The sequence below is a fragment of the Lithobates pipiens genome, unplaced genomic scaffold, assembly GCF_037356315.1.
Source record: "Lithobates pipiens isolate NorthernLeopardFrog02 unplaced genomic scaffold, aLitPip1_a1.2 Scaffold_22, whole genome shotgun sequence".
In the NCBI taxonomy this organism is placed as follows: Eukaryota; Metazoa; Chordata; class Amphibia; order Anura; family Ranidae; genus Lithobates; species Lithobates pipiens.
In genome coordinates, this window is record NW_027507784.1 from 242,381,871 (window position 1) to 242,407,808 (window position 25,938).

At 44.0% G+C, this 25,938-nt stretch overlaps 2 protein-coding genes across 2 annotated transcripts in view; both read left to right on the forward strand.

Annotated features, from left to right (window-relative positions):
- Window positions 1-22,694, forward strand: part of LOC143925184 (kinesin-like protein KIF26A) — a 128,552-nt gene extending 105,858 nt beyond the window's left edge. Inside the window, exons 3-4 of the mRNA XM_077449789.1 lie at window positions 7,184-7,702; window positions 22,653-22,694. Coding sequence (XP_077305915.1) covers window positions 7,184-7,702; window positions 22,653-22,694 — 561 coding nt within the window. The remainder of the gene's footprint in view (window positions 1-7,183; window positions 7,703-22,652) is intronic.
- ABCC1 (ATP binding cassette subfamily C member 1 (ABCC1 blood group)) overlaps window positions 1-25,938 on the forward strand; it is an 852,279-nt gene that overhangs the window by 551,926 nt on the left and 274,415 nt on the right. The window lies entirely within an intron of this gene.

Below are 25,938 nucleotides of genomic sequence, written 5' to 3' on the forward strand. Positions count from 1 at the left end.
AATGAAGGAAATATTTGTATAGCGCACAACGCGAACTGAATCGCCTCAAGGCGCTGCGAAGAGCTTAGTTGTCCATCAACTAGAAGAGGAAGGTCTTGAGTTTTTTCCTAAAGACCTGGTGGTTTTCTTCCAGGCGGATGTTGGTTGGTAGAGCATTCCATAGCCGAGGTCCTTGGACAGCGAATCTCCGGTCCTCCTTCGATTTGTACCGGGCTTTGGGAACGAGGAGGAGGTTTTTGTTAGATGATCGAAGACAGCGGTTTGGTGTGTAATGATTTATTTTCTCAATTGGGTATTGAGGAGCATCTTTATGCACACATTTGTGGGTGAGGCAGAGGGTCTTGAATGTGATCCGATTCTTTACGGTTAGCCAATGTAGGTTCTTCAGGGAAGGGGAAATTGATTCCCAGGTTTTTTTTCCCTTTATCCGCCGTGTTTTGGATAAGTATTAGTCGCGCAAGTTGATATTGGGGTAATCCTATGTAAAGAGCGTTTACGTGGTCAAGTCGTGAATTAATGACTGTTCCAACTACCACTGCTTTGTCATTCTTTGAGATAAAAGGGATGAGTCTACGTAGCAGGCGTAGCAGATGGTGAGCACCACTGACTACTGTGTGAGCTCCAGCGGACTTTTCTTTCCCAAAAGTCCGACGGACCTAGAAATAAAACCTGTTTCAAATCTTTCCGACGGACTCGAGTCCGGTCGAAAAAAAATCCGGTCGTCTGTGTGCTAGTCCGATGGACTAAAACCGACGCTAGGGCAGCTATTGGCTACTGGCTATGAACTTCCTTATTCTAGTCCGGTCGCAAGTCATCACGTTCAAATCCGTCGGACTTTTGAAGTGATCGTGTGTGGGCAAGTTCGTTCGTTTGGAAGTCCGGCGGACCTCTGCTGCAAAGTCCGTCGGATAGTCCGCCGGACCAAGTCCATAGAAAAGTCAGATCATGTGTACGCGGCATTAAGCCCCATTTTTGCTACATGGGTGTGTTGACGCAATGCATAAAAAAAAAAAACACATGCAGTGCAGGTGAGGTCTTAAGCCCCATACACACTATTTAGATTTTCTGCTGATTTTTGTTCCCTTCAGATTTACCAAAACCATATAATATGAGGTCAAACCTTAGGAGTTTCAATTTGTATGCAACCAGGCTGGCCCTTGCACTACATGGTTTTGGTAAATCTGAAGACAAAAATCAGCAGAACATCTGATAGTGTGTATGGGGCTTAAGGCCCCATTCATACCTGAGCGTTTTGTAGCTTGAAGCCTGAAGCTACAAAACTGTGGTGGGGAAAAAATCTATTATTCTAAGTGGAGATGGTTCACGAACGCCTGAAGCTCAAACAAGTTCTGCACCCTTTTTTGTCGCTCAAATCGGGCAGATTTGGGCGTTTTTCTTCTTTTTACATTGGTGACCTTTTGCCCTGCACAAAATCGCGGCAAAATGCGGTAAAAACGCCACGAAATCACGGTAAAAACGCTGCAAAATCGCTGTAAAATCGCGCGATTTTCTGCCTGAAAACGCTATATTCAGGTGTGAATGGGGCCTCAGACCTCACCTGCACTGCATATGTTTTTTTTATGCATTGCGTCAACACACCCATGTAGCAAAAATGAGGGTTTTCACCATGTGAGATCAGTGTGTTGTTGCCACATCCCTATTTGTCCATCAAGAAAAAAAGATTGTTGGGACTTTATAGGCAGCAATCACACAAATTAATTTGAAAAATGTAATTTATTAAATATTCATAAAATCATTCGATCATACAATGACCGATGGTTAAAAGGACATTTTTCCTGGCATCAGTGAGAGTAAACCTTCCCCTATCTTGTATATTAGGGGGGAAGAATAGTGCCCGGTCTTTGGTGTCAGTAAAAGAAATAGTGCCTCATTGTTGATGCCAGTGGCAGGAATTATGCCCCATTGTTCGTGTCAGTGGGCAGAACAGCACCATCTTTCAATGGGATGAATCATGCCCCAAGGGCTGGACAAAGGCAAGCAAAGGGCCACAATTTGGAGACCACTGCCTTATACAAAACCTCTCAGCTTTAGAGAGGGGGATAGTATCCCATCATTTGGTGTCAGGAGGACTAGTGGTCCCACTGGTTATGTCAGTGGCTGGAATCATGCCCCATTGTTGGTGTCAGTGGGCAGAATAGCATGATCTTTCAATGGGATGAATAGCGCCCCAAGGGCTGGTTAAAGGCAAGCAAAGGGCCACATACAGCCCACAGGCAACAGTTAAGAGACCACTGCCTTATAGGATACCTCTCAGCATTGAAAGAAAACCTTGGTAACTTGAAGATGAGAAATTTAGCATGTTACAGCGAAATGTAGGCATGACTATATTGTGCTAAATTTTGAGCTTGGCTTAAGGAGGCAAAATTAAAGTGGTTGTAAACTCTCCCCCACAACTTTATCCCATGTAAATCTGCATAAAAAATCATAATGAATGCTGCTTGTAGATATCTCCTTACTTGCTTAGTATTGTAATCCGTTTTGTTCTTTAGAATGACGTCACTGAGCATGCCCAGGTCTCCCCTGATTTACGGCACACTCTGTGTACTTGTCTATCCATTATCAGGACTTCCTACGGCACACAACACTGAAATCCCAGGAGACTGAGAGCTTCCTCCTACACCCCCATGTGACCATGTGACATCACATGCAGTGTAAACCAGGGCATGGGACAGCATTACTGCAGTATTGTCAGCTGAAGCTGATAAGACGGAAACAGGCAAACACTAGATAATCGGCACAAGTAAATACTATGAAATAAAACAAGTCAGCTATGAACAGGGAAGCAGGGTTGCTATAGAAATGTTGGATTGAGAAGGAGGCTTGGTTAACAGTACAGGAAGTGCTCAATGTAAGGGCGGAAATACACTCCACTGTGGACTCAGAAAACAATACTTAAAGTGGGGTACCCCCTAAAAAAAAAAAAAAGTAAAAGTCAGCAGCTACAAATACTGCAGCTGCTGGCTTTTAATAATCGGACACTTACCTGCCCCAGGGTCCAGCGATGCGGGGGAACGAAGCCCCCCCTCGCTCCCCGCTCCGCTCGCGGCGCCGTCATGCATACTGTGGGCACCCGGCTGTGGCTTCACAGCCGGGCACCCACTGCGCATGCGCGAGCGGCGCAGGGCGCCGTGATATGCCGTACAGTCACCTGGGACACATGACAGGTCCCAGGTGAATGTGCGGCGTGAGGGGAAGTGATGTCACCAGCCCGGGCAATGAGGAAGGCAGATTACGAGGGACCCCCTAGCAACCGGTATTTAGAGGTGAGTAAAAAAATTTGCCAATTATTTTTTATTTTATTTTTTTACGAATTTTAAGCAGTTTTAATTTTTTGGTGGCAACACCACTTTAAGATGGCGCTGCCTAACCCCTGGAAACAAGTTTTTTAAAGTTTCTTTAAACGGTAAGTAATAAGCGATTTGGGCTGGATTACAGTGGCTATAGTCTGATAATGACTTATTATAATGGACTAAATGAAAAGAAGCATCAGAGTTGGAGAGTTTATTTCCTCTTTAATAAAGATGCAAACCAAATGCTAAATCAGTCCTTTCCCTTAAATAATCTGGTGATCCTGTTGTAAAGGGTATATGGTAGGGCAGTATATTTTAAGATGGCTACAGATTGGTAGATCTTCTAAGCAACTACAGTACTGTAGACGTCTTGTCTTGAAACTGATGAACAAGGGCCGTTGCTTAAAATTTTCCTCTTGAACAACAGTATGTTTGGTGAATGTAGGATTGCTCAGTTATATAATGGGAAAGGCTGACAGGCAAAAATTGGAATTTATAACTCCCAAAACACTGGTAGGTTAGTTGTAAGTTCTGAGTGAACTAACTCTTCACTTTTAAATGTATGGAAAAAATTCTGCCCGGAGAGCAAAGTCCGTGTGAGAACCTTTTCAGTGGGTTTGCTTACTCCTTATATGCTGCTGTGTTCTTTGGATAGTAGTTTTAAATCAAGAGATGACTAATGCCGTGTACATATGACTGGACTTTTCGACAAACTTGGTCCGGCGGACTGGAATCCGTCAAACAATTTGATCGTGTGTGGGCTCCAGCGGACTTTTTCTTCCCAAAAGTCCAGCGGATCTAGAAATAAAACTTGCTTCAAATCTTTCCGACGGGCTCGAGTCCGGTCGAAAAATCCGGTCGTCTGTGTGCTAGTCCGACAGACTAAAACCGACGCTAGGGCAGCTATTGGCTACTGGCTATGAACTTCCTTATTCTACATCATCACGTTCAAATCCGTCGGACTTTTGGAGTGATCGTGTGTGGCCAAGTCCGTTCCTTTGAAAGTCAGGCGGACCTCAGCTGCAAAGTCCGTCGGATTGTCCGCCAGGACCAAGTCCGTCGGGAAAGTCCGGTCATGTGTACACGGCATAAAAGATGAATTTGTGTATTTTTACCAGTAAGCCAAGCTGTTTATAGACTACATCTTTATGCTTTCTCCTCATAGTACCAGCATTAGGTGACTGGTGCCGTCAGCTGCCATTGGCATGTCAAAGGTTGCCTTCATTATGACAACAGTGATTGTTGCGGTTTTGTCAGTTTAAACACTATTTGTAGCAGGTGGACTAACAGGTGGATCCTTTTCTGACCAAAGCATTTGTGAAACGATCTACTGGCTTCTTTAAGCATCTGAAACTTGATGTCAGGTTTACATTTTTTTTTTTTTTTATAAGTGGATGGGCTTGTCAACAATATTCTGTATTTGTTGGGACCCAAACTTGATGAAGCGCAACAAAATTTTGAGATCATTCAGAATTCATTGCAGGTCCTTTCGATGCAGTTTACTTGCATTCATCTGCTTTTGCATCCGTTAGGCTTGGCGAGAAGAGCCGTTCTAAAGCAAAGAAAAGCCCAGCGACAATGGCCCTTATACTTGCTATGCTCTAGGTCAGGGGTCTCCGAACTATGGCCCTCCAGTTGTTCAGGAACTACAATTCCCGTCATGCCTAGCCATGTCAGAGTTTTACAATGCCTCATGGGACGTGTAGTTCTGCAACAGCTGGAGGGCCATAGTTTGGATATCCCTGCACTAGGTGATATGTCAGTTTCAAGAGTAACTTATATTTTTAAACCATTCAGGTTTAACAAACTAGAAACCATAAGCTCCACAAAGCAACATAACTGGTCGAAATAAATCTAGCAATAACTGTAAAACTGTCACAGAAGAAGGGCTATTAGTAAGGCCTTTCAAGTTTCTGAGACAAGAAAGTGATAATCAGAAAAGAGAAATTGGATGAAGGAACAGGTCAGAGCAGAGGACAGGTTCAACAGTTGACAGTTTATGTAGATCCAATTTTATAGAGAGTGGACACGGACAGAGCTTGCTGTGCTCTTTGGGCGTCCGGGAGTAAACGGACACTGCTGTCCGTTTACACTTGGCTGCCTCCAATCTGTTATGCCCAAACGGATGAGGACTTGGTCCTCCACCATTTTATTTTTTTTTCTAAACGGGCCTGATTGGACTTATGCCACGTACACACGATCAGAATTCTCGTCAGAAAAAGCTCTTATAGTTTTCCCGACGGAATTTGGCTCAAGCTGTCGCCCACACACGGTCACACCAATTATAACGTGGTGACGTACAACACATACGACGCAACTAGAAAAAGGAAGTTCAATAGCCAGTAGCCAATAGCTTCTGTCTCGTGGTTGAATCTGAGCATGCGTGATTTTTGGCGTGTCGGAAATTGCATACACACGATCGGAATTACCGATAGAAAGATTTTCCGTCGGAAAAATTGAGAACATGCTATCAATTTTTGGCTGGCGGGAATTCCGACAGCTAAATTCCGATGGAGCGTACACACGGTCGCATTTTCCGATGAAAAGCTCTCATCTGTCTTTCTGGCCGGAAATTCCGATCGTGTGTACGCGGCATAAGAGGTAGGTGGCTGTAAATAGACACAGATCCATTTTACACCAGCATGTCCATAGGAATGTATAGACCTTCTGATCAGGTCTGCCTGAAAAACTGTCAGGTGGACCTGATCGGATCACCTATGTGAAAGGTCCCTAAGGTTTAGTTGAGGGGCCATGGTTGGCGAATCCTTTAGTCAAGATGAGCCCCTTTTAGCAAAAAAGTATGTAGGCAAAGGACACATCAATGCTATGTTTACAAAAAAATTTTTTATTTAACCTACAAGTACTTTTATTTTATCACCCTTTTCCTTCATGCCGGCATCTCAAAATGCTATTAGAATATATGATATTGAGGTTGGATGAAATATTTAGTATAAGATTACACTTTTGATTTCTTAAGTTGAGGGTCTGGGCTTCAAACTTAGATATAGACAGTTGTTAGTTTTGTGAGTGGACATCTGTGATCAATTCACGTTTATAAAATCAGATGAACGCATTGGTCATGTCATGCATCACCGAACTCATGGGTCTTTTGTCTGATGCCAAGTTCTCTGCACCTGTGTTCCCAGCCTGTTCCACCTGCTTCCATCATTATAAGCCCTTGTACACACGATCAGAGATTCCGACAACCAGATCCGTCGGATTTTGTCCAAAACTGTTGCTTACACACGGTCGGATGAAGTTGGCGGAAAATCTGATCGTTCAGAACGTGATGGCGTTATTTAGTTTCAACGGGACTACGTTCAGGCTAGTAGCCAATAGCTTTGATGTAGGAATTTGATCTGAGCATGCGTGTCACTTTGTCCGATCGGAATTCTCTACACATGATCGGAGTATGTCCGATCGGAGCAGTTTGTCAGAAAATATTTCCGGCAAGTTGGAAAATTTAGTCCGACGGATATTCAGACGGAAACAGTCCGATGTAGATCCGACAAAACGCTCCGATCGGACACATTCCGTTGGAATATCCGATCGTGTGTACAAGAGCTAAGACGATCCTGCTCTGGCTTCATTTTCTTTAAAACATTTAAATGATCTGAACTGTAACAGGAGGGTTCCTGCAGCACTGGGAAGATATAGACACATGGCTGTTTTAGTTGAGAAGCAAAATCATTAGTAGTGAAATTTTGCTGCTAAAATTCCTGAACGATATAAGAGGGATTAAGTTTGACTGCACCTCCCCATAACTTAACCATGTCATTTTATATTGAAGAGTCATTTATTCTCATTTTTTCTTTTTTTTTTTTTTTCTTCCCTTTTTTCAAAGCTCAATAATTTTTATCTTCTCTTTTCAGAATGCCCAGTTTTCAGCTTTAATTTTCGACAAGCTCCAAGTGCCTGACTATCTGCAGAAAAGCAGGAATGAAGGGGAGAGCCGGTGTGACGTCTGCGCCACTCACCTGAATCAGCTCAAGCAGGAAGCCGTGCAGATGATCCAAACCATCAATCGGGCTGGATGCCTGCCAGATCTTCTGGATCGGCCCCAAAGTTCAGTGCCCGTGGCCACTGTCCTTCCCAGGCTTTCACCCCAGAATGTGGTGACCGTGTCCTCGCAGAAGGAATTCCTGATGATTGCAGGGCAGGTGGGTAGACAGTCTGGAAAATCCACGAATATTTTATCGGGAACAGAGAGAAAGAAAGGACTTGGATGGCCCCAAGGGCAGGGGAGTTTCCCGAGTTCCAGTGTGCAAGTGACGGTAGGCCCCAGTGGCCTTGGTGGGGCTTTGAGTTCAGTGACCATACAGGCTCAGCAATACCTAGAGGGAATGTGGAGCATATCACGGGTCAATAGTTTCCTTCCATCTTCATGCCATGTAAGTATTCCCAATTTACCTGTATGTGGTTTTGTCTGTAATATAATCATAAAGTTTCAGCAAATTTTTGTTTGATTGTGAGGCAAGTTTATTAAAACCTAAGCCTCCTATAGGCTCAGACTGTGCTTTAAGGCCAACTGATAGCTGGATATTGTATTATCAGGGTAAGCTTTTATCCATTAATAAAAACGAAGTTCTAGTATCTCCTCAAACTCCTGTATTTTTTTTTTCCCCCTATACAGTCCATAGGATTGCAGCTTTTGTTTAAAATTAGGATTTATCAGATCTGTAACTTGTTTGATCGTGGATAGCTAAATCTGTTTTGGCTAATCTGCAGCCTTCGTTGGGTTGACCTACAACATGGTCTGCATGTGTCATGTCACTCTAAACCTAGTCAAAGACCGGTGGCTCTCCAGTAGATTTTTGTGGGAGATGAGAAGTATGACAATTGACACTGTCTTGATGCTTTCCCTTAACTTTTTTAAATTTTATTTGAATAAATATAGCACTACAGGGATTTTCCCCCATTTGCAATGTGCAAAAAAAAAGAATGGCTCCTAAAGAGAAATGTATGGGCTGCTATTGCTGATCTCAGCAAGTTTCCTGCTTCTCAACCTAAATCTCTGACTTCTATACTGACCCGGAACATATCTGCAGATCCAGAGTTCTGACTTGCTTGCTGCATGCTTTTTTCAGGTTAGTGAATATAAGTACTGAAGCATGACAGTCAGGCAGCAAGCATTTTTCAAGGTGTTTAACGATGAAGGGCCAGCAATTCCTCTAAAGCAGGGGTCTCAAACTAGCGGCCCTCCAGCTGTTGCAAAACTACAAGTCCCATCATGCCTCTGCCTGATGGAGTCATGACTAAGGGAGGTGCCTATTTCGTGAGGCTCCCCAAAACAACACATATCCCCCTTATTGTAAATAACTTATTATTGACCAGACTACACATTCTCTTTTTGGAGTCGAATGGCTATAGCAGCCATCTTTTTATTACCAACATATGAAAAAATACAAAAATCTTAGAAAAACATAACTTAATGCATATAAATACATTTTACAACAAACATTATAAACCAAATATATATCTCTGTATTACACATTCCTGATCTAGAGGTCTTTGAAGGTAAATTATCATTTCCAACCAACTAGTTGTATCGGTACACCCATGAACAGGCCCCCCGCCGCGTATTACGAAAGCTCGGGGACAAAAACCAGCAACTTCCTTCCAGATACAACCTTCTGCACCATCTTTACCATTTAAGGGAATGGACACCCATAGCTCCATATGAGCCCAACTCTCCTAGACCTCCATTATTTTTAGCACCACCTTCAAAGACCCCATAGACCTACTGCTGCTATGACGATAAACAACACAACCATCCTGGCATACTCACCACCGTCAGTAAACCACCCAACGAAAAGAACGCCCCGAGACCATATCTACCCAAACCCATAAACCGTAAAATAGGGAGGGAGGGTGGGAAAAGCTCCTGCTTCCTGTTAATATGGCGCTGACTGGTTCCCTTGCGCGCAAGCTCCGCCCACCTCCACTATGCTCGCTGCCCACTGCCTGCCTACTGCCCATCTCCCATTCAGCCTCCGCCTCATGTCCACCCCCCCTCGTCATGCCGGCCCTCCCCCTAGTGCCTGTGCCGTTTCTTGCTTTTAACTGTCAGCCTTGCAATGGCTCATGGGACTTGTAGTTTTGCAACAGCTGGAGGGCCACAAGTTTGAGACCGCTGCTCTAAAGGAAAGCTTTCCTTTAATCTTTGATAGAGATCTTCAAGCAGAGTTGCATCACACCTGAGGCCTTCTCATCATTGTTCATTCTTTCCAACCCCAATTTATCACTTATAATGGGGAAAGCACGATAGGCAATTTTTCTTGTGATCAGCCATAACTAATGCGCCACATTGGATTGTATGGATCTGAATCTGCTGTTTATGGCAGGTATTCATATAAATTGCTCATGAGATACACGATTCGTGTGCTACTGACCATTTACTTCCCACCCCAAAAAAGAAGGGCCTTGTAGGATAGAATTTATAAAAAGCGGAAAAATCTAATATAAATCTTTAAAAAGTAAGAAATCCATATCGTAATGAAAGTTTTCTTTCTGTTTTTATTATTCCTATCATGCAGTTACTTAGGTATTCTTCATATAGCTATAAATCTTTAAATGATGTTGGAACAAGGGATACCAGAGGTTTAATATCTTAATTGGATGAGCTGATCGTGCCATTCCGTGAAGGGGAAGGCACGGAATTAAATTTAATAAGATAATATCCTTGACACTTCTTTCCTTCCCTAGTTTACAAGGCAAGGAGTGATGAAGTAACCCACAGCAACCAAAGTTTCTTTCAATCATCTTACTGTAGAAAACTGGGATATATTTTTCGAAAGTTCCAATACTAACCTTTGGTTATATTTTGCTGAAACTTTTCGGAAGCAAGAGGAGAAGTTGTGCTTGTTACATTCTCTTAGCCCTTGTACACACAGTCGGACATTCTGACAACCAAATCTGTTGGATTTTGTCCGAAACTGTTGCATACACACAGTCAAAGTTGTCGGAAAATACGATTGTACGTAACGTGATGACGTTATTTCGTTACGACGGGACTATGTTTGGGCTAGTAGCCAATAGCTTTGGTCTAGGAATTTGATCTGAGCATGCGTGGCACTTTGTCCGTCGGAGTAGGCTACACATGATCAGAGTATGGAAAACTTGGTCCGTTGGCTACTCCGACGGAAACAGTCCGATGGAGACCACACACAGTCGGATTATCCGACATAACGGTCCGATAGGACACATTCCGTCTGAATCTCTGACCGTGTTTACAAGGGCTTACAGTGCCTATATTCTCAAGAAAGTTTCCGTGAAATGGATGTAGAGTTCAGGATTAAGTGTCTGGTTTTAACAATATATAGAAATGTTTGCCGGTTTGAAATGGGTCATGTCTGTGCCCTGTGATTGCTCTAATATTTGGGGTCTAATGGGTCACTGTGGTCTTTGCATAAAACTGGCAAACTTCTACAACATTTATAGTACATAGCAACCCTGAAACTAACCCTCACACATGAAATTAAGTTAATCCTGTATAAGCTCTGGGATACAATTTGACAGTGCCGGGGACTGACCTGCCAAGCATCAGCGCTGCCACATGTGGTAAGGGGTAGTGAGCCACATGCTCCCCACACCCAGAAGTACCAGGTATTGCTTGCTCCTGACTGGGGGGGTTAGGGGGGGGGGTTGTCAGAGAAAAATTGCCAATATGTCTGTGTGCAGCTGGTGAGGTCTCCATTATAGCTGATTGATTGTCCTGCTTGGACAAAGCACAGGTTTGCTTCAACTGTAAAATAAACTGTAACTGAAACCTTATTGGGCTTTAGAAGTATTATCACCCAAATGCAGCATTTTTTTTTAGCAAAAAACCTGTTGAAAATGATGTTGCGGTCTAAACAAAAGCTATTTAAGAAGACACTGTCATCTTGCTCATACAATCAAAGTGGCAGTGTCTCCCAAAGGCCCTCTGACCCCCTTTATATTCACTGTCCCTGCATATTACCACTCCTTCCTCCATTGCAGCTGGCCCTGAAATCAGCTGTGTCGGCAATATGGGGAAGTGATGATATCACTTCCTCGATCACGTGCAGGGCCGGACTTGCCATTGGGCTTGACTGGGCTCAAGCCCATGTGCCCCGCCCAATAGGGGGCCCCGCCAAGATACATGGTCAAGTGTACTCGTCTCGGCTCCGCTCACAATCACACCCAGTCTGCTCTATGATGGACATCACACAGGGACTGGGCGTGACTGTGAGGCAAGCCGAGTACACTCGGCCGGCTACTCTTGGCTTTGCTCGGGACTGCGAGAGGACCCGAGAGCCACTGTAACGACATATTCGGCAACCCATTGCAGTTTGTTACGGAAGTGACGTTCCATTGCCGCCATCTTGCTACACCCCACACTCGTCCACAGTAGGGATACACCAATGCCGCGTACACACGGTCGGAGAATCCATCGGAATGCGTCTTATCAGACCGTGTCGTCAGATAATCCGACTGTGTGTGGTATGCATCGGACTGATTCCGTCCGAATCTCCGTCGGACCCAATTTTCCAACATTTTTCCCGACCAACTGGGCCGGTCGGACCTAATCCGATCATGTGTAGGGAATTTTGATCGGACCAAGTGCCACGCATGCTCAGATCAAATTCCTACATCAAAGCTATTGTCTACTAGCCTGAATGTACTCCCATCGTAACGAAATTACGTCACCGCGTTCTTGGCAACCGCTAAATCAGACAACTTGGCCCGACCGTGTGTATGCAACAGTTTCGGACACAATCCGTCTGACGGACAAAATCCGACGGATTTGGTTGTCAAAATCTCCGACCGTGTCTACGTGGGCTAAGAAGGGGTAAAGCGGACATGATACACCCACCGGAGTTTTGCATTTTCTACGTATTGGTAACATTGAAGTTAGTATATAGTGAAATACAGTACTTAAAACTCCGTCTGACTACTTAGATGTTGAATTTTAAAAGCAGCAAACTTCTGTCAGATTAGCAAACCTGTGAGATGAGCAGGGTTGCTGCTGCTTTTAAAATTCAAGATCTAAGTAGTCAGATGGAGTTCTAAGTCCTGTATTTCACTATATAAACTGACTTTACTGTTATAAATACGCGTAAAATGCAAAACTCCGGTGGGTGTAACAACCCGTCTGCTTTACCCCTTCTTAGTGTATCCTTACTGTGGACGAGTGTGGGGTGTAGCAAGATGGCGGCGACGGAACGTCGCTTCCGTAGCAAACGGCGATGGGCCACCAAATATGTTGTTACACCGCCGAGAGGACCCGAGAGGAGCCGATAGATGCTGAGGACTCTGTATCTCGGCGGCGCCATTTTTAAACTTCAAGGCTGAAAATGACACTGGGGGAAGGCTGCAAATGACAAGGCTGCAGATGGACACTGATAAGGCTGAATTGATGGGCATTTAAATGTAAGCTTTTTCCCTTAAAATTCCCTCCTAAACTTGGGGTGCATGTTATACGCCTGCGCCTGTTATAAGCCGATAAATGCGGTAATGTATAGAAGGTAGGGCCCGAAAGTGACTCAAGCCCAGGGGCCCCCACCACCTTAAGTCCTGCCCTGGTCACGTGACAGAGCTCAGAACCGATGACTGAGTGCTAGGCCTGAGAAGTAACACCTGCCCACCTACATGCTGGAAATACTGGGCTGTGTCACCGGATGGACTTTGCAGAAACCGTCAAAAAATTGAATAGGGATTAGGATATTCAAAATTGGTCAATTTCCAAAAGCAGACACCCAGAATAACTTGTTGTCCCTAAACAGTCACTACACAAAGAATCCTGATCTTTAACCACCTTCAGACCGGACCATTTTGCTGGTAAATGACCAGAGGTCTTTTTACACTTTGGCACTGCGCTGCTTTAACTGGTAATTGCGCGGTCATGCAATGTTGTACCCAAACAAAATTTGCGTCCTTTTCTTCCCACAAATAGAGCTTTCTTTTGATGGTATTTGATTGCCTCTGCGATTTTTATTTTTTGCGATATAAACGTAAAAAGACCGCAAATTTTGAAAAAAAAATGATATTTTCTACTTTTTGTTATTAGAAAAATCCAATAAATTCAATTTTAGTCAGACATTTAGGCCAAAATGTATTCAGCCACATGTCTTCGGTAAAAAAAAAGTCAATAATTGTATATTTATTGGTTTGCGCAAAAGTTGTCACATCTACAAACTAAGGTACGTTTTCTGGAATTTACGCAGCTTTTAGTTTACGACTGCCTATCTCATTTCTTGAGGTGCTAAAATGGCAGGGCAGTACAAAACCCCCCCAAATGACCCCATTTTGGAAAGTAGACCCCCTAAGGAAATTGATAAGAGGCATGTTGAGCCCATTGAATATTTTATTTTTTTGCCTCAAGCGATTGAATAATGACAAAAAAAAATTTTTTTTTTTTTTTACACAAAGTTGTCACTAAATGATATATTGCTCACACATGCTATGGGCGTATGTGAAATGACACGCCAAAATAAATTCTGCTGCTTCTCCTGAGTACGGGGATACCACATATGTGGGACTTTTTGGGAGCCTAGCCGCGTACGGGGCCCCGAAAACCAAGCACCGCATTCAGGCTTTCTAAGGGCGTAAATTTTTGAGTTCACTTCTCACTACCTATTACAGTTTTGAAGGCCATAAAATGCCAAGATGGCACAAAACCCCCACAAATGACCCCATTTTAGAAAGTAGACACCCAAAGCTATTTGCTGAGAGGCATGTTGAGTTCATGGAATATTTTATATTTTGCCACAAGTTGCGGGAAAATTACAAACTTTTTTTTTTTATTTTTTTTTTTTTCACAAAGTTGTCACTAAATGATATATTGCTCATGCATGCCATGGGCATATGTGAAATGACACCCCAAAATATATTCTGCTGCTTCTCCTGAGTACGGGGATACCACATATGTGGGACTTTTTGGGAGCCTAGCCGCGTACGGGGCCCCGAAAACCAAGAACCGCCTTCAGGTTTTCTAAGGGCGTAAATTTTTGAGTTCACTTCTCACTACCTATTACAGTTTTGAAGGCCATAAAATGCCAAGATGGCACAAAACCCCCACAAATGACCCCATTTTAGAAAGTAGACACCCCAAGCTATTTGCTGAGAGGCATGTTGAGTCCATGGAATATTTTATATTTTGCCACAAGTTGCGGGAAAATTACAAACTTTTTTTTTTTTTTTTTTCACAAAGTTGTCACTAAATGATATATTGCTCACGCATGCCATGGGCATATGTGAAATGACACCCCAAAATAAATTCTGCTGCTTCTCCTGAGTACGGGGATACCACATATGTGGGACTTTTTGGGAGCCTAGCCGCGTACGGGGCCCCGAAAACCAAGCACCGCCTTCAGGCTTTCTAAGGGCGTTACAGTTTTGAAGGCCATAAAATGCCAAGATGGCACAAACCCCCCCCAAATGACCCCATTTTGGAAAGTAGACACCCCTAAATTTAGGGGTACACTAGTGAGACTAGGTAATAAATGGCGGGTGCCCTGAAACTATAAAAAAATAACTAACCAACCAGCGTCACCTGTAAAAGTTATATGGTGATCACTGGTGAAAGGGTTAACTAGGGGGCAATCAGGGGGCTTTATGCGGTAGTATATGGGGGTCCCTGGCGCTATAAAAAGCTGCGGCGAACCTAAATACCTACCTGCCTAACTAGCGTCACCTGTGACACTAATACAGCGATCAGAAAAACGATCGCTTATTAGGCTGGGTTCACACTGGAGCGATGCGGGAACGCCACGAATGCGCGGCGGGTTCCCGCATCGCATGCCTCCCGGCGGCAGTTCACACTGCCCTATGCGAACTGCTGGGAGTGTCAGTGAAATGTTACTGACACCCCCAGATCAGTTCGCATATCGCAGTGCGATCTGCAAACTCGGATCGCATGGTGTGAACACCCATGCGATCCGATTCTGCTGCGGGCCAAAAAAAGGGTCCCGTGCGAATTTGCGGCGGGTGTGGCGGGTGCGGCGAATGGCTGAACTCGAATCGCACAGAAATCGGATGTGATTTGCACTGCAGTGCGGTGCGAATCACATCCGTTCTCATAAACCGCTGCAATGTGAACCCAGCCTTAGTGACACTGGCGACGGGGGGTGATCACGGGGTTAAACCTTTATTGGGGGGGTTAGGGGGGTACCTTAGAACTAAAGGGGGCTAACCCTAACTGCCCTAACAGTTATTAGTCACAAATGACACCCGCCGGGTGATCAGGGGGTTAAACCTTTATTAGGTAATAAATGGCGGGTGCCCTGAAACTATAAAAAAATAACTAACCAACCAGCGTCACCTGTAACAGTTATATGGTGATCACTGGTGAAAGGGTTAACTAGGGGGCAATCAGGGGGCTTTATGCGGTAGTATATGGGGGTCCCTGGCGCTATAAAAAGCTGCGGCGAACCTAAATACCTACCTGCCTAACTAGCGTCACCTGTGACACTAATACGGCGATCAGAAAAATGATCGCTTATTAGGCTGGGTTCACACTGGAGCGATGCGGAAACGCCGCGAATCCGCGGCGGGTTCCCGCATCGCATGCCTCCCGGCGGCAGTTCACACTGCCCTATGCGAACTGCTGGGAGTGTCAGTGAAATGTTACTGACACCCCCAGATCAGTTCGCATATCGCAGTGCGATCTGCAAACTCGGATCGCATGGTGTGAACACCCATGCGATCCGATTCTGCTGCGGGCCAAAAAAAGGGTCCCGTGCGAATTTGCGGCGGGTGCGGCGGGTGTGGCGGGTGCGGCGGGTGCGGCGAATGGCTGAACTCGAATCGCACAGAGATCGGATGTGATTTGCACTGCAGTGCGGTGCGAATCACATTCGTTCTCATAAACCGCTGCAATGTGAACCCAGCCTTAGTGACACTGGCGACGGGGGGTGATCACGGGGTTAAACCTTTATTGGGGGGGTTAGGGGGGTACATTAGAACTAAAGGGGGCTAACCCTAACTGCCCTAACAGTTATTACAGTCACAAATGACACCAATGCAAAAAAAAAAAAAAAAAAATGACATTGGTGTCACTGTGACTGGGGGGCAGGGGTAATTGGGGGGGTGATCGGGGGGGTGTGAGTGTGCCTGGCATGTTCTACTGTGTGTGTAGAGTGTTGGTGCAACTCACCGATCCGCTCTCCTCCGTGTCGGAACGAAAAATACCGACACGGAGGAGAGAATACATCACTTCCTCTCCTGTGTTTACATTACAGGAGAGGAAGTGATGTCACGGGGGATTTCTATTCGTCGGGAGCGATCGCGAGGGGGTGGCCATGAATGAATGGCCGCCCCCTCGTCCCGGATCGCTCCCGGACGAAAACCGACCGCCGCAGGCACCGGGCCCCCGACCCGCGGGAGGCAAGGGACGTACATGTAAGCCCTTATGCCTGCCCGTGCCATTCTGCCGACGTACATCGGCGGCGTGCGGCGGTCCGCAACTGGTTAAATCCTTATAAAATATATGATTATTGGAGCCATTAGACTGGGCCTATACTTCATTGTCAATTGAGATTTAAATTGAGCTTGGTGGTGGTCAATGGCACAGCTATAGGGTTGTGCAGGGCTGTCTTTAATATTGATTGGACCCTGGGCAAAAATTTTCTTAGGGCCCCCCTCCCCCCATGCAATTTCGCTCTCTACTCTTCTCTGAGACAATAAATAGCAGCTAGACTTAGAATCAGTTTACTGTATCAGATCAGGCAGCGATTGCAATTGGTTGCCTGAGGTTACAGCATATCATTACTGCTTACTGACTGGTTGCTAGAGGTTACAGCACTCCTTAAGGCTCACTGATTAGTTGCTAGAGGTTACAGCACATGGTTTCTGCTTGTTGATTGGCTGCTAGAGATTACTGTACAGTAATACTGCTCACTGGTTGCTATAGGTTACAGCACATCTTATCCTCACTGTAGGGGGGCATGATATACATATGAATGCTGCCCTTATTTACATATCAATGCAGTTGTCCTCAGCTATTTACATATGCATGTCACTGCTATTTACATATGAATGTCGGTTATTTACATGTAAACACAGGGTCTGCAGGTGAGTCATCTGTACACAACAATAGGGCAGAGCTGGGCAGCATTAGTAGCAGCACTTCACACTGAGATATCAGGACACATCACAGGACTAAAACTTCAAGGAACAAGGGAATGTAAACTAGGATAGTTGGCAAGTATGAGGCAGTTGCTTTGGGCCCCACAACAATGACAGGGCCCATGGCAGCTGCCCCTTTTGCCCTGCCTTAAAGACGGCCTTGGGGTTGTGGCTGTGAGGGTGTTCAGCTCCTCACTATGGCATCTGTCCATCTATCTGTTTTTTGTCATTAGTAAATGCTATGTCTCTATATAGAAAAGGGCTATATTGAAGGCATTTGACAGAAAACCCTAGTGAGCAAATGCAGTCTATTTATTGAAAAGAATTTACTGCACAAGCGACGGAATCTACTAACTCGTGAATAAGGCTGTATATATTTCCTGCTTTTCCCATTTATGTAGAGTATTGATTGCATTTCACTGCGGCTGGTGTAATGGATTTATAATTAGAGGGTGGTCACCATAAACAATAGTAAGATTATTAGCCATGTAAATAAAAACCTAAGGATTTAGGATGAGGTAATTCAGCCGGGTTATTGAGAATCAATGTGTGAAGTCAGCCGGCATTATAACTGCCTTTGGCAGATTCCTATTTACATTCCTGAATGGAATGGAAAAGCATTATTGATTACATAGATATAGATTATCCTAAATTGTATGTGAGGAGCTTTGGCAGCTGTCTTAAAGGTTTTGATGATTTTCGTACAGTATTGATTTTTCTCACAGTAGTTTGGCTTATGCATATATAGATCATATTGTCCAATTCAATTTAATATTAAAAAAATATTACCATATGCTACAACTGAAAAAAAACAAAACATTTTATCTGTAATATTTTCATGTCAAAGGATAAGCCTAGACCAGGGTTCTCGAAAGGGCTTGTTTACAGTCCTTCAGGCTTTAGGGTGGGGGGACTGTGGCCAGTGTTAGTAGAAAATGTCCCAGCATCAGTGGGAGTAAACACTGCCCCATCATGGTTTTAACTGAAGGAATAGTGCTCCATTGTGGATTTTAGCAGGAGGAATAGTGCCCCATGGTTGGTATTAGTGCGAGGAATAGTGCCCCATTGTAGGTGTCAGTGGAAGAAATGGTGCCCTATCATTGGTCCTAGCAGGAGGAATAGTGCCCCATCATTGGTTCTAGGAGGAGGAATCGTGCCCCATTGATAGTGTCAGTGGGAGGAATTAGAGACACATTAATGGTCTCAGTTGGAGGAATAGTGTCCCAAGGGCTGAACAGAGGTAAGCAAAGGGCCACACTTGCCTCCAGGCCACAGTTTGGAGACCACTGGCCTAAACTAAGCTGGGTTTAATTGGTTTTGGATGGATGTTGGTGTTTTGTTTCACCTGTCTAATTTAATAAGCAGAGGAATCCTATAGATCAGTGATGGCGAACCTTGGCACCCCAGATGTTTTGGAACTACATTTCCCATGATGCTTATACACTGTGCAGTGTAGTTGAGCATCATGGGAAATGTAGTTCCAAAACATCTGGGGTGCCAAGGTTCGCCATCACTGCTATAGATCAATTTATATAATCTGACCAATCACTTTTCAATGCAGGCCAAAGAGCATAGTCAGGTGTGCAGGTAAAATTGGCTTCTCCTATGTTGAAGGTTGTAGTGATCAGAAAGTTTTTTACTGCTCAAATTCCCTGAGAAGTGGCAGCCAGTTGTGTCTTCAGGTAAACAATTATCATCTAACTGAAAGTAGCCAGATCTGGCAACTGCTATCTTATTCCTATGGAGAATGTAAGTGAAGGGGTCAGAACAACGACTCCCCCTACCTCCTTCTTTTCTCAAGGCTTTACTGATACAAGGAAGCCTAAAAACAGCCTTGCTCTCTTCGTAATAATACATAGTGCTCTGGGAATCCTTTGTCATTTGCGTCGCCTCTGTTCATGATTTTATTGTAAAACAAATATGTTAAGTAAATAGAAAAACAAATAGAAAAATATCAATTGCAAAACTTTAAAAGAGTAATACATTTAACCTCAATAATATAGTTTCCTTTTAAACGTATCATAATGTGGAAAAATCTTTCTGCTATACAGTAAGTCTGCCTTACCGTATCAGTAGAGTCTTTTAGTTCATTCTAAGAAGGGCACAGGGCTATATTTTGCTAAACCTTTCTGTGAAAATGTTCTTTACTTTGGCTCGAGGTTTAGCACTTCATATATCACACTTGTTTTAACCAGAAGTTATAATAGCAAAACCTTAATTCCTTTTGACAAACCTAAGCCCAGGCCATTGTATGCTACAGACAAAGTTTCACACCTCTAGCTGTGCTGGATTTTCCTTTAAATCCCCTCTAGGCACAAACCTTTGGTCGACCTTTTAAAGGTGTCTGGGGTATCCATCAAGCGCGTGACCTTGGATTTCAGTGATTTGAGCGGATGTCAAATCTGGAAACTGGACCAGATCTAAACTGAACATTTCTACCATGCCAGTTCCTCTAATTGCTAGCTGCCCTTAGGCACCTGGCTGTCTTTTTTGTTTTCTTGGATAATCTATGTCTAATCCTTGGCCTATGTCAGATTTAATACATACGTGAATTCTAAAGTAATTCTATTTTGTTTTGTTTTTTAACCCTTTTTTTTCCTTCTTGGTTGCCCTAAATGTCACTATGATCCAATGTGTTCCCAGGTACTGCTCAACTTTCCAGTGCCATTTGTGTGATACTACTTGGGCCATTGCTGAAGCCATAATCCAGGGACTGATTTACAGGGTTATCAGGAGTGAACTCTGTTTCCTAGACAGAAAGTGGCTTAAAAAAGCTGCAGAAGATCAGCAGTACTGAGGTGCAAAAAGGTATTAAGGGAGTTAAAATAGTATCATGTTCTTCATCTTTGTTCCCAACAGTTTGCCTAGTGCTTTGCAAAATAAAGGGAGGCAGCACAGTTATAATACATTACAAGACAAGAGGATTAGGAGGGCCTTTCTAGTGAAACCTTGCAATCTAAAAGGGAAGGGCAAGTGAAACAAAAGGTAATAACTGTGTGGCGATGAGTTGTTTGAGAATTAAAATTCCAGTTGTTGGGTAAAGGCGGAACAGGCTTCCCTAAAGAGATGAGTTTTCAGAGATTGCCTTAAGGCATACATGGTAGAAGATAGCCAGAGAGATTAGGGTAGGGCGTTACAGAGGATGGGAGAGGCTCTGGACGCATCCTAGATGCAAGGAAGGGAGGAGATGACGAGGGAGCTAGAGAGTAGGAGGTGTTGGGAAGAGCAAAGAGGACATTTTGGATTATATTATGGCATCGAGTTAGTGATGTAGCTTGGGGGCAGAGTAGTTGGTGGCTTTGTATGTTGGTTTTGAATTTTTTAAGTTGGAAGACAGTAGAAGGATTGGCAGAGAGGGGGCCAAACTCTAAGTGGTACATAAGGTGGATAATTCTGGCAATGGTATTCGTGATAAACGGAAGGGGGCCTGTGTAAAGGTAGAGGCGGAAGTGACGTTAGCACGGGAATTCTAAGTGACTCTCCTGTGAGGCGATTTCTCAGGACGAGGACTACAACTGAGTGTTGTATTACCTCAGCAAGTTTATTTACAGTTGTGAACAGCTGATGTTGATTCAACTGAAGGATCTTTTGTTGCTTTCTAGCAGTACCCTACAATGAAATACGAGCTATAATACAAGTGGAGACGCACATTACCCCAGATACAGTGCGGTTCCTGACACACACAGTGGTGTAAATAAAGAGTATCATTCTACGTGCTCCTCATATGCTCCTTTTGTATATGGTGGTGCCAGCTTCTCTTGTCAACAGATCGTTTTTTTCATTTTATTTTAACTTTTGTTGGGGGCTCTTCTGTCGGAGGTATTTTTTTGACACTTGCTATGCTGATTGGAGCGATACCATTGGATCTTCATATGAAAGTTTATCTCATGATCATTAGTAGTGGATTAGATTGATTCACCGGATTCTATGCTGCTGGAGAAATTTTACTGGATCCGCTCTTCCTGTATATGTAATTAAGCCTATTTGACCATTTGAGATTTCAGTGGTCCACCAGACTTGGTAAGAGTACCTTATTTAGATGGTAGAAGGATCTGTCACTTTGAATTGCAGTTTATCAACAGAAGATTCCTCTTTTCACGTGGTGGCTACATCTCTTTTTTTCTGCCTTTTAACAGATTATACAATATATGGACTCATTTTGCACTCCGCTATTGATTTTATTTTCATGTTTGTCGGAGGTGATTTGCTCCTTTTTAGGTGTTCAGCTGGAAATTTATTGTCCATTGTTTGTGCGTGTGCGCTGATTTTTTTACATTTCCTAATATCTGTGTAAAGGTAGGCCAATAAGGAGGGAGTTGCACTGAGAATTAAAATTCCACTTGTTGGGTAAAGGCGGGACAGATTTCTGTAAAGAGATGAGTTTTCAGAGATCGCCTTAATGTATACGTGGTAGGAGATTGCCAGACAGATTAGGGTAGGGCGTTCCAGAGGATGGGAGAGGCTTTTGTAGACATCCTAGATGCAAGCATGGGAGGAGATGATGAGGGAGCTAGAGAGTAGGATGTGTTGGGAAGACCAAAGTGGACAGTTTGGATGATATTATGGCACAGAGTTGTGAGTGGCTTTGTATGTTAGTTTTTAATTTTATAAGTTGGAAAATTGGAGGACCATAGAGGGATTGGCAGAGAGGGGTGGCAAACTTTGAGCGGTCCATAAGGTGGATGAGTCTGGCAATGGCATTCATAATAGATTGATAGCGGGCTAGCCTGTGTTAAGGTAGGCCAATAAGAAGGGAGTTGCACTAGTTGAGTTGAGCGATAACCAGTCAGTGAATCTATTACCTTGGTGGTGATGTTGATTAAGAAAGGGCGTACTTTGGAAATTTTACCTAACTTAAATGGATGTTAGATTTTTTTATTATAACACGGTTCTTTTGCAACTTTGTCTTCCATTTAGAATTGAGATCTTCTTTAATGAATTGCCAAATCAAGATGACAGAGCGTTACCCTTAATAGTCAGTGTTGGAAGCCCTGCCAACAAATCTAAAGTGATGTCTTAGACTACGGTAATCTCAGGCTCAGCTGGAAACTGAACATCCCCAGCTATAGCAATGTCAACATAACACTGTAGAGATATCACTCATTCTACCGGTCTGGCCAGGTACACTACTGGTCGCTTACTTGGTTGGCGGGGGTTATACCTGTCCTAAACTTGGGGTGGGGCCTTCCATAATTATTTGACTCAATCAGCAGAACCATTTTTGATATTTTCTTTCTTCTCTTTGTGGCTCAGAAGGCAGAGATGTCTGAGGCCGCTCACAGGAACCTGAAGTAATTAACTCCCATCCATTAGTGAAGATTAAAAGCCTCAGTCTCTCTTTATTTTTTCCTTCAAAATCATTTTTCCTTTTTCCTTGAGAGTCAACCACAGCCGCACATAATAGTACATAAATAATTTATGACCAGACTTTAAAATTGAAATCTGGAGCACAGGACGCAGCTATGCAAACTGTTATTTTAAGCAATTCAGTCAGATAACAGAAATCACTTTTATAGAGAAACGGAACTAAAAGAAGAAGAAAAAAAAAAACAGATAAAAATCAATTATCCGGATTGCCTGTTCATTGTACATTCCTTCAGATCACACATCGGGGGGAGAGGGACGCTTCCACCCTGTGTGTGTCCTGACCTTGTACTTGTCAGTCTGCGCTGAGATGGCAGCTGTCAGGTACAAAGTCTGGGAGGCCTAATTGTTATTAAAGGCACACAGCGCTAAAGATTTGAGCAAATGTGCAGCGATCTAGCCCAACTCTTTTTGGTATGTGCACTGTGTGAATAAGGGCCCTATGACGCCTCATTATTTTTACATCTACTACCTGACCAGGACTTCTGGAAGGGAACATGCACTAAAGCCCGAGGCAGTGATGTGTTTTGTGTTTGAGGGTGGCAGGCTGTTTTCCCTTCAATATCTTCATGTTTCTGTAGAATTCCAAGGCAGGCATTTTCAATTCAGTGCTGCCAAACTCTAGGGACAGTACTGGTTTTAGAAAAATTAGAAAGCCTAGAAATTTTGTCCCTGCTTTTCCAACTTTTTGGAGTCCTTTAACAAAGCTCTTCCATTGCAGTGTGTTGCCACGTGCATGTCAACAAGCAGCATTTCATACAGTATCTTGCCCTAAAGGGCAACATCACTTTAATGAAGTTGTCCTTCAAATACCCTATCCCCCCACCCCCTAGCTTCCAGCTGTCCCCCATTTGGAGGGACTGTATTGTTTTGGAACTAAATTGCTCCCTCCTAATTTTCATCCCTGGCTGTCCCTGTTTTTAGTCTGATGCATAGATTGCTATTAAATAAAATGCTATTAAACCTCTGAAACCGTATAATTATTATTATTATTATTCAGGATTTATATAGCGCCAGCAATTTACGCAGCGCTTTACAATATAAAAAGGAGACAATACCATTACAATACAATACAAGAGGATTAAGTGAGCAATGCTCAGAAAAGCTTACAATCTAATAGGGTGGGGCAGGTGGTACAAAAGGTAATAACTGTCGGGAATGAGCTGGTGGAAGTGGTAGGAGATTAGTTTGAGACGTGATTGGCTTCCCTGAATAGATGAGTAGGGGATAGCCGGACCAGTAGAGGTAGCGAGTTCCAGAGGATGGGAGAGGCTCTGGAGAAATCCTGGGGATGAGCATGGGAGGAGGAGACTTGAGAGTAGGAGGTCTTGAGAAGAGAGGAGGGGACGATTTGGGTGATATTTGGAGACAAGATTGGTGATGTAGCTCGGGGCAGAGTTGTGAATGGCTTTTTATGTTGTTGTTAGTATTTTGAATTTAATTCGCTGGGTGATTGGGAGCCAGTGTAGGGCTTGGAGGAGAGGGTTGGCAGACACTGAGCGGTTGGTAAGGTGGATAAGTCTGGCAGCAGCATTCATGATAGACTGAAGAGGAGATAGCCTAAAGGTTATGGTAGAACTGATTAATGCAATCAAAAAGTCCTCACTCTAAGCCTTGCTTCAGAGTATTGCGATGAGGGAACCAATGCCATTCCAGTTTCCGGGGTCCTGCCAAAAACTGTCCCCCTTGGATAGAGTCCGCCCCATACTGTGCAGGAGCAACGCGTGCGCGGTACGGAGGGCAAGGGGACTCCGAAAGAAAATGAACGGTGCCTGCGCACTGAGTCCAGGTTCAAGCCCCACCATCCAAGTGGACATACGGTAGCACTAAGTAAGACGGCCCCTCGCGGGCTCGCTGCACTCGCCACGCTTCGGGCACAGCCTCGCTTCACTCGGCAATTTTTTATTATAACTCCACTGTCCACTTGGATGGTGGGGCTTGAACCTGGACTCCATTGCAGGCAGTTCACACTGCCCTTTGCGAACTGCTGCGGGTGTCAATACAAAGTTAATGATCGATTCACAGATCGCAGTGCAAACTGTGAATTAGGACAGAAATTAGATTGCATGGGTGTGAACACCCTGGGCTTTCGATTCCAGTGCGGTAGGGAAAAAAAGGTTCCTGAACTTTTTTTGTGTGAATCCAATGCAAGTTCAGCCATATAACAGTGGCTGAATTCGCATTGCACAGACATCGCATGTGATCAGCACAGCAATGCGGTACGAATCACATGCAATGTCTGTGTTTGCACATGTGTGAACCCAGGCTAATAAGTGTGCAGCACAGTAAACCTTCTTAAAACAGAAGGTATTCACATGTCTCATTCCATCAAAAATTCCAAAAATAAGACGATTATTCCTCATTTCAGGGCGGTGTCATATAAATTCTTACTTTACACCCTGTTGGCCAAATGGACATCCAGAAAAACTGATGTGTAATACAAGTATAGCTTAATATTATAGAACTTTTAAAGTGGTAGTAAACCTATTTTATTTTTATTTTTTTACTTGTACCTATAGGAAAGCCTATAATAAGGCTTATTTGTAGGTACTGTGAATGTCTCCTAAACTTGCACTGTTTAGGAATTATTCAGAGTGCATGCAGCTGGTGACATCATTGGTGCATGCTCTCTGGTCCTGCATACCGTAAGCTGGTGCCATAAATGAGTGCTCCTGCGTGCATATGTGGAAGTGATGTTATCAGGGCCCCGGACACTCATGCAGCTGGAGGCCACAAACCCGGAAGGAAGACCAGGTGAAGATGGAAGCCCTCAGTGGTGAAAGTGAGCCGCTGGAAGGCTTCATTTTAAGGCAAGTCTCGCAAAATGGTCTATGTCGATGCATGCTATGCAATGCTTTCCCCTGTGAAAGCTGGAAGAGCCCATTACCTCCTGGTTTGAACATTCTACCTTGTCTGGCCATGGGCTGGGAAGGCAGAGGGTCCATGGTGCCTGTGCCCCCTGGGAGTGGTGGCCCTAGGGGTGCTCTTAGTAACCCCTAGGTGTGGGACCCCACGGTGTGAACAGAACACATAGTCACAGTACCAAATTGGCTTTCCCTTATGCACTGCGCCTCATAGGCTGGGCCTTTTTGCTAAAGTCCAGGACAATTTTTGTCTACCAGGCCTCAGAGCCTGGCCAGTGCACTATTTGGCATGGCCACTTTTTTATTTTTTA